General features: G+C 42.4%; 1 protein-coding gene across 2 annotated transcripts; it reads left to right on the top strand.

The window, feature by feature from the left end:
• Window positions 1-664: 664 nt before the first annotated feature.
• KLF4 (KLF transcription factor 4) lies at window positions 665-9,227 on the top strand. 2 transcript variants are annotated; one of them, XM_083355110.1, is made up of 5 exons: window positions 665-1,268; window positions 1,527-1,650; window positions 3,931-4,867; window positions 4,961-5,125; window positions 7,828-9,227. In XM_083355110.1, the coding sequence occupies exons 1-5, from the start codon at window positions 1,264-1,266 to the stop codon at window positions 8,001-8,003; spliced, it is 1,407 nt and encodes a 468-aa protein (XP_083211236.1). In that variant the 5' UTR covers window positions 665-1,263; the 3' UTR covers window positions 8,004-9,227. The 2 variants fall into 2 exon arrangements, with proteins under 2 accessions (XP_083211236.1, XP_083211235.1); XM_083355109.1 differs by having other exon boundaries at window positions 3,931-5,125.
• Window positions 9,228-9,474: the final 247 nt, after the last annotated feature.

The following is a 9,474-nucleotide window of genomic DNA, read 5'->3' as shown; positions in this document are numbered from 1 at the left end:
ACTGCCAAGAGAAAAATGAGTGAGTACAGATCCGCAAAGGATTCTAATCGCGAGGACGCCTATAAAGACCCGTCTTGCACGGAATCGAGCGCTTCTGGCAATCGGACTCTCGTTAATACCAAAAGCAACAATCCTAATGGATTGCAAGCCGGACATTGCTGGTTGGCTCCTCGGAGACGAACCACCCTCCCGGTCCTTAGGCATCCCAGCCCAGGAGCGTCCGGCTCGGCTTTCCCTCGCGGCTTTGGACAGGTGTGAACGCTGGCCGGCGGGAGGAGGAAGAAAAGGGAGGTAAACGTCGAAGGCCGGCGAGGGCCTCGCGGGCCCCTCCTCGCGAGCGTCAGCAGCGCGCGCGAGCTGCCAGCCAGCTGCTCCGCTGACGTCACGGCCCAACCCTGGTTTCTCTGTGTGTGTGTGTGTGTGTGTGTGTGAGTATCTCTCTCTGTCTCGCACGGTCGCTCGCTCTCTTTCCTCTTTCCCCTCCCCACGTGTCGGAGGGAGTAAAGTTTGTTGTTTCGCGTCGTCACGGCGACCTCCCCAGCCCCCGCAAATGGGCGGGGCTCCGAGACGAGGGCGGGGCGGGGCGGAGCCGCCTTCGAGTTTATAAGTAAGGCAACGGCGGGCGCGCGGCTTGACAGTTCGGGCCGCGCGGGCATCCTTTCTCCGCCGAAAAGGGTGGTGGGGGGGAGAGGAGAGGAGAGGAGAGGAGAAGAAATTTAAAAAAAAAAAAAAGCCGGAGCGCGCGCGTGCGAGAGGGAGAAAGAGAGAGAGAGAGAGCGAGAGAGAAAAAGCGCCAGCCCCGCCCGCCCGCCCGCCAGTTAGCCAGCCAGGGACACGCGGCGGCTGTGGAAACTCCAGCAGTCCCCTCATGGCAGCGGCGCGAGCAGGGAATCCCCAGGAATTGCCTCGCGCCTTCCAGCTGCTGGTGCTGCCGCTGCCGCCGACTTGCGAAGCGGCTTGGGCTGCTGCTGTTGCCGCCGCCGCCGCCGCCGCTGCTGCTGCTGCTGCTACTCCCTGGCGGGGCTTCTTCTCCTCGTAGGAGTCGCGACCGCGGTCTTTCATCCAAAGGACTTTTTTTTATTTTATTTTTTAAAGTGAATATTCCACTTGCAATATATACGTCTATCTCTCTCTCTCTCTCTCTATATATATATATATATGTATATGCGCGTATAGATTTCTCTACAGATAAATAGGTTAAATTAGATAGCCGTGTTTTTTTTTCCCGTGCCTTCCGACCACGCAGCGGCTCTTGACACGTTAATGAGGTGGGTGGCATTCCTTCCTCCCTCCCTTGTTCTTTTTTTTCTTCTTTTTTCCTTACTCCTTTTTCTGCCTCCTCCGCCAAGCTTGGAATTAAAAGTTTCAGTGTGCAGAAACCAACGGCTGAGCTGCTCAGTCTCCTTCCCTCCTTCCTTCCCTCCTTCCTTCCTTCCCTCCCTCCCTCCCTCCCTCCCTCCCTCCCTCTTTGGATGCAGCCTGGTCCCTCGTCGGTCGCTTTACTCTCCTCTTTGACATTTTTGCAGGCAGCCGCCCCCCGGCGAGTTTGACATGGCGCTCAGCGGCACCCTCCTCCCTTCCATCTCCACCTTCGCCACGGCGGGCACGGCCAGCAGGGAAAAAGCCTTGAGACAAGCAGGTGGCCACAACGTGAGTATTCGCCGGGGTGGTTGTTGGGTGTAGCGGAGGAATTCTGCAGCCTGTGGAAAGAATTGTGTGTGTGTGTGTGAGATTATCGTGGCGAGAGCTGCATGAGAATGTGCTTGAACAGGTGTAGAGTTGGCTTCTTGTTGCCACCCTGAGAAAGTGCTCTACAACTAGGCCAGGGGTCGGCAACCTCGGCTCTTTTATGACTCGTGGACTTCAACTCCCAGAATTCCTGAGCCAGCTATGCTGGCTCAGGAATTCTGGGAGTTGAAGTCCACGAGTCATAAAAGAGCCGAGGTTGCCGACCCCTGAACTAGGCGAATCCTCCTCCTCCTCACTCTGGCTGGGGAGGAAAAAAAATAGCGCTCAAGTTAGGGAGGCACGTTAATTTATTTTTAAAGCAGTTTGGGCATTGGTGATCAGTTTGGGGAGAAGAGAATGGTGTGTGGTGTTTTTTTTGTTTTTGTTTTTTTTCAGGCTCCGATGACAAAAACGGAGCCAAAGAAAAATATTCCCCCGGGACCTTGAATCTGGAAAGCAATTGGATTCTGACCAGAGTAATAATCAGATTTGCAGAAATAAAAGTCCTTCCCTGGTATCTGTACTATAAAACAGGAAGCAGGCTTTTTTTTAAAAAAAAAAAAAAGTAAAGGAAGTCATTCTAACTTTTGTGGGACAGTTTTATATGCACACCTATCTGTGAGCATAGAGATTTCTCTCAAAAGTAATCCAAAGATTAAGTGCCTTACCAAAAACTCACACTGGGTGCACGTTGACCCAAAATGCACCATGGCCAACTTAATCATGATGTATTCATTCAGACTTTCTGAGTTTGCCCAACAGAAGGAACCATTGGCTAAACTCATGGGCTGGGTTTGGCAATCCATTTGACTAAAATGTGGTTTGCTGGTTGTAGTTCAGTGTGCCGTGTAAATACGTACAAATGTGGGGCTTTTTTTCCTTTTCCTTTAATTCTTGGATTGTTGCAAAAACTTCTTTACCATTTGCGTAGGCATAGACTTTGCTTCAAGTTTAAACATCAACATTTTATATAAAGTGAGAGGAAACACCCATGGATAGAAAAAATATACCATGAAGGAATACAATGAAGTAAATAAGAAACTGAAGTATGTAGTGTATCACAAACCAAAATCATGGGTGTGGATGGGGATGTTTAATACATTGGCAACCTCTGGAAATATATACACCTACTCATGTGCCTAGGTTAGCTTTTCTTTGTATCATCTCAGGCCGATGCCTTGCTTCTCTGGCTGCTATTGTATAATGCATGCAGCCTCAGAAAACGCCTACATGTGTCTAATTATTAATGAGTACAATGTAATGCATTAATGTGCCATCTGCAATTATTGCAAAATCAGTTCATTTGTATTTTCCTAAATCTATGACTACATTAAAAAAAACCTTTGGGGAGAGGGGGTGTCTGTCATGTATATTCATCACATTTATTGGATCTGGAAGAAAGCTTTTATACATAGATAAAAGTACTGGAAATGCACACATAACCTATATACAGAGGCAGTATAGTAAGTATAAGCTAATGACAGGATTGCAAAGTGATGCCTTTATTTTTATCTTGTCTTGCGACTTTTAAGCAGAATGCCGCTCATGCTAGACACTAATAATTATGGCTTTAAAAATGAGTTAGTTAAGCCCTGTAGTTTCAGACTTGACAGTTAAAATTCTGGCATAAACTACGACTACTTTATGTCACCCTAAAAATCACGTAGCACAAAATGGAGAAGGAAAAATTAGCAGTTCTGTGTTAGCGTGTGATAGTTTGAAAATTGTTTACACTTGGCCCTAAAAACTCATGCAGCAGATTTTTTAAAAGAAAATTCCTAACCTATATTTTTGTAACGAGGTTAACTAAGTCTTTCTCAAAGATACCCTCACAATCTTGAAAATTTAATTTCATAGCTCTACTGTTCAGCAGTCGATTTCTTTAGGCTATACAACTGCTGTTTCAAATGTATACAGTTTTGTTTTGTTTTGTTTTTTTAAAGAAAAGAGTACTAACCCAGTGGCACTATGGTAGAGTTGCCAACTCAGTTATATGATCCAAAGAATCATATTTTAAGATTTATTTATTTTTTGCTGTATGCTGTATGTTAATAACTTGTACCTGTTTTTTCCTTGTACATTTCAAGAAAATGTATACGTTAAGTATACTTTAAAAAGTATACTCGACACCTTATTTGATTTCGCTAGCAAACTAAAGGGGACTTTCCATTAATGCTACATTTTTTTATCCTCTTCACACAGAAGTGGAGGGAAGAGCTTTCTCACCTCAAGCGGATCCCCCCTATACTGACAGGACGGCATTTTGACCTCTCTTCTGAGCTGGAAAACGCCACAAACGGCAACAGTGGGACTATGTCAAGGCGGGAGACGGAAGAGTTGAATGAGCTTCTGGACTTTGATTTCATCCTGTCGAATTCCCTGATGCCCCAGGAGCAGCCCACAGCTGCTGCTATAGTTGTGAGCGCTCCCGGTTCTTCGCCCTCTATCGCAAGTAGCACCTGCCCTCCTCCTGTGACCACCTGTGACTTTTCCTACCAGCTGCAAAGGGAAGATCACCCTGGAGGGATAATGTACACCAGAGAACATGCTCCGGCTGCCCCTTTCAACCTGGCTGATATCAATGACGTGTCCCCTTCGGGTGGATTTGTAGCTGAACTGATGAGGCCAGATCTGGACCCTGTTTATATGCAACAGCAACAGCAGCAGAGCCAGCAGCCGCCTCCTCCACCACCACCTCCTCTTCCACTAGGCAGCCTTCATGGGAAATTTGTGTTGAAGGCTACAGTGAACATGGGAGAGTGCAATAACCACATCAAGAACAGTGTTGCTGCTTCAGCTTCCCCCTGCACGGATGGACCCGTGCCCCCTTCCGTGTACAACCACGTGCCCAGAATGTGCCCCAAAATCAAGCAAGAGGCAGCCCCGTCATGCACCATTGGCCAGTCCCACGGGAATACTCCAAGAGCCCAGCCACACGACTTCTCTTTGGGTCGGCCATTACCTAGTAGGACTAATCCTCCCTTGACTCCAGAGGAGATGATGTCTCCCAGGGACTGTCACCCTTCCCCCCAGGGCTTAAGTCATTCAACTCTTCCACTTCCTCCAGGCTATCATCCTGGCCCAGCCTACCCTCCTTTTCTTCCAGAGCAGCTGCCACCCAACGCCCTCCAGTATCAAGGTCAGTCTTACTGTCTAAATGTTTTTGGAGAGCTTTTAAGTGTGCCTCGCGTGGTGCAAGGGATGATGCTGACTCCGCCCTCTTCACCTCTAGAGCTGATGCCTTCAGGAAGCTGCCTCTCTGAAGAGACCAAGCCCAAGAGGGGACGGAGGTCATGGCCCAGGAAAAGGACTGCCACACACACCTGTGAATATGCAGGCTGTGGTAAAACATATACAAAGAGCTCTCATCTCAAAGCACATCTTCGGACCCATACAGGTAAGGGCGGTTTAATAATGCTTCGCTCCAACAGTACCAAAGGACTCTTCTAATGTAGACCATACAGCGTTTTACTGAAAGACTATTGGGATTAGTCATGTTTATGCTTAAAGGTATTTGGACATCCTCTGCCAACTGGCCACATGTTGTACAAGACTGAAGATCATATATTTTCAGCGCAAAGTGTAGAAAAATGGACCCAGCCATTATCCCTCTATCGAGTCCATTCACTAGTTTTTAGAGCCAGTGGAACCTGTCTGATGAGAGATAATAGTGGGTGTAAAAAGAAAGATTGTACACCACTTTCACACCACTTTTAACTACTATATTTAGCAATCATCTTATGAATGTTTTCTCAGAGGTATCGCACTCTGAGTGTGCTTAGAACTGCAGTTTTAAAGTCCTACAACTCCAGCAAAAAGTTCTGGGAATTGTTTGAGAGGTATAGCATGATACATGGCATATATGAGTGAACGTTTTTGTCCTTTCCCAGAATTGCCTAACTAGATTTTTATTTTTTTATTTTTTTTATTATTTGGTGGGTGGGGGAAGAAACCTGCAAATCCTGTTCAATGGATAACAGGCATACTCTAAGGAGCCATGTTTTGCTCTCAAACCACATCCATCTCTGAGGGGGGGAAAATGCTAGTGTTCAGTTTGTGTGGATTAGAACACAACTCTATTATTAACACAAGGAGTTAGAATAGCACCGTTTCACAATTGTATTAAAATAGTGGGTTGTAGTCTTCTCCATTAACATAGGAGTTTAACTGTCAAAAGCCCATTACAATTATGGATTTGCTTTCAGATTGAAGGTATTGGTTAAAATGGCTCAAAATGACTCACCACCCCTGGCAGAGGAATTGTTTTGCAGATAGGTGCTTGAGCATTGCTTGCCTGGCTATGGCCATGTGGCTAGTTAATTACAAGGTAGCTAGAAATCCAAACTGGATTAAGCATGTTTATCCTGATAACATTATTGACATGTTTCTTCAGGGGAATGGATGTTGCAAATAACCACAATTTGTTTATTTTCTTGCTCTTGTTTTGGGTTTATGATCCTTGTTCATTCTCATTTTCTAGAAATTACCAAATCTTAGTTTACTGACTATGATCCAGGAAATCAAGTTTTATATTGGAGTTGTTTTGAATTTATTTAAACCAGACTGCTCTCCCACAAAGTATTGAGGATTCTTTTCTTTTTTTTTCTCCTAGTGCATAAAAGCAACTGCCAGTCAACAGTCCCCTTGATAATCAGCTCTGGAAAATCTCTACTCTGGATTTTCCAGCCACCTGTAGAAAATTTAATTAGAATTTGCTGCTAAGATTTACATAGACATCAAGTTATGAAATATTATTTTGGAAATTGTCAGTTTACCTCACATACCCCATGTTGCCTTGGAAGAAAGTGACTTAGTTCCCAAAAGAGCTTAATTTTAAGTCAGTATATTTAAAATGGCAATGTACCTATGGTTTCTGATTAACTCTATGTCAAAAGTTCAGGAACATGAACTCTACCTACCAACCTACCCCAATATTTTCTAAGTTATTCCAAATGAAGATTTATCTCCGGGTAAATTATTTGGGTTGACTTGTAAAAAAAAACAACTAAGCAAGATAATATCCTAATTTGAAACACTGATTTTGGAAAAGGATTCATTGATTTCAGTGACATTTCATGTATATAAGAACGGTGGAGATTATCAGCCCATTTGTGGTAACAGTGGTAGAAGTGCATAGTTCAGACATGGAATTAAACACTTTCAGTTCTCCAGGTGGCTTAGGAGATTGAACTTTAAATGAAATTTCTTAACGAGGTTAATAGGTTGAAACTTTCGTGAAAACAACAATGTATAGTTAAACATGAAAGCTTCATTAAGGTGTCTCTTAGTGCTATTTTTTTTGGTTGGCTTTGTCTGTAACTGAAAGGTGATAGTAGTAGTTCCATGCCATTTTAATCCAGAAGCAGTCAGAAAAGAATTTAAGAAAAGGGAGTGCATAGGTCATATTGCCACACAATCAGTAAAAAAAAATATTATCTTTTTATGTTTCTACAATATGTCGTGATTTCTAAGTATAAATAGGCCGCTGACAGATAATATTTTGCAATAATTGGTGGTAAAGCCGAATCATTGTTACCTATAGCACGCACTGATTTTTAAATAAGTCCTGGCCAACCACAAATAGTATCTTAGTGTAACCCTAAAATAGTTTAAAAAAAAAAAAAAGAAACGTGTGCCTCTTTAGATGCCCCAAAGCCATTCTCATTAGCCACAGGTAGCTCTCATAGTTACAGGTTTAGTATCTTATTCCCTTTCATTTTCTTTTATTTTGCCGTTTCTAAACACATAATTATTACAGCTTCTTTTTTAATTTTTCCAAATCTAGTGAACAGAACTGTAAGCTTAATGTATGTCTGCATTATAGGAAAAAATGTATGTAATTAAACTACTTTTCAGAATTCTGGGGGGGGGGGAAAGTAGGCAATAGTTCATATGAGACGGCTTTGCTCAGCCAATAGAACAGAGGTATCAAAGTTTGTTGTTTTTTTTTGAATCTGCAAGGATAGTAACAGGTGTCTCTAGAATTGGTTAACGATAATTGAAAGGGACTTGTATTTATTTCTTGGTCCATTCATTGAGGCTTGTTCCAATATTTGCCCCAAATGCAGAAGTAATTGATGTGACTCTTTATTTCTGAAGGTGAGAAGCCCTATCACTGTGACTGGGAAGGCTGTGGCTGGAAATTTGCCCGCTCCGATGAACTTACACGTCACTACAGAAAACATACAGGCCACCGCCCCTTCCAGTGCCAGAGGTGTGACAGAGCATTTTCCAGGTCTGACCACCTCGCCTTACACATGAAGAGACACTTTTGAAAAAGACGCAAGGAACTGTTATCTTTACAGCCTGGAGAGATTCAGTATTTGACAGCACAAGGGACTGTCTTCCACACGAGGGAAGGACTCCACTTTAAAGCACTACAGAAAATCCCAGTGAAGTCTTCCAAAAAAAAAAGGAGGGAGGGGAGATCGAAAGGAATGAACAATATTAAACAAATGTGGACTTTTTTTAATAAACAAAGGGAACAATGACTGGATTTAATATCATCATTCCATTTTTTAAAAAATCTGACTTGAATCTTTCTGGACTACAGAATGCCAAGGACTGACTGGAAGTCAAGGATATCAGGGTTAACAAATGTTGAGGGAGGGATGATGGATGGATGGATGGATGGATGGATGGATGGATGGATGGATGGATGGGAAATTACGTAGGGAACCAACTGGTGAAGACAGATATGACACTAGTAGAACAACAACCCTGCTTTTGAAGATTCTTTACCACAATCAGGCCAAAAGCTTTACTTTTTTCCTTGGAAGAGAGAAAACCAAATTTCCAAAGCACTTTTGTTACAATTTTAAACAATGTATTGTTATGGGGAGAAAGCAAATGTACATATGTACTTAAATAGGATCTAAAAGCAGCATACCTTAAAAGGAAGTTGAGAAATACGAGCTTGATCCCAGATCCACCATTTGATTTTATAAAAGGCTTGTTAATTCCAAAGCATTGAGCTAGCCTGGCTCATATTGTGGCAATAATAAATCCACTACGATTTCTCTTTGAATGTCATTCCTGTCTTCACCCTAAATTCCCTTAAAATTTCTTTTCAATGCAATATTGTAAACATGATATACTCTTGTAATTTCTTTTACCTTCCAAAAGCCATTACTAAACTATGTCAAATGGGAAGAAGAAGAAGAAATTCAGGTACAAAATTGTGGTTAAAAGTCTATTTTCATGGTGCTGAATGACATTTGGTTCTTAAGGTACCAAAAAAGGAAGCCAAAGTTCTCAAACTGCTGCATATTTGACAAGGAAATACATTTGTCTTCCGATCTACAATTAATGATGACCTAAGTCGGGTTAATAAACCTGGTTTATTTGTGTTTGTTTAATTTTCTATGCAGACAGTCTGTAATGCACTGTGGTTTCAATGTGCAATAATTTGTACAATGGTTTATTCACAAAAATGCCTTAAGCAGAACAAATTTTTTTTCTATATAGGTCTTTACATATTAAATATGTAATATAAATTTAAGGAGACTTCTATTTTGTATATTTTGTAAACTATGAAGTGAAATGAACATTTTGACAGAGTTTGTATTTTGCATATTCATTTTGCTGAAAATAACTTTTAAATAAACCTATTTTATCTGAGTGGATTTTTATGCTTTTCCTAAACCGTTTTCATATGATGCAATAGTGTTCTGGAGCTATGCTAGCTCCATATTTTAAAAAGTTCGGCACTGCGTCTTTGTCATTTTTACTCTGATGTAACCCCAT

The sequence above is a fragment of the Vipera ursinii genome (genome assembly GCF_947247035.1).
Source record: "Vipera ursinii genome assembly, chromosome: 2".
Classification (NCBI taxonomy): domain Eukaryota; kingdom Metazoa; phylum Chordata; class Lepidosauria; order Squamata; family Viperidae; genus Vipera; species Vipera ursinii.
Note: the sequence above shows the minus strand (reverse complement) of the source record. Positions and strands in the feature narration are given on the sequence as shown.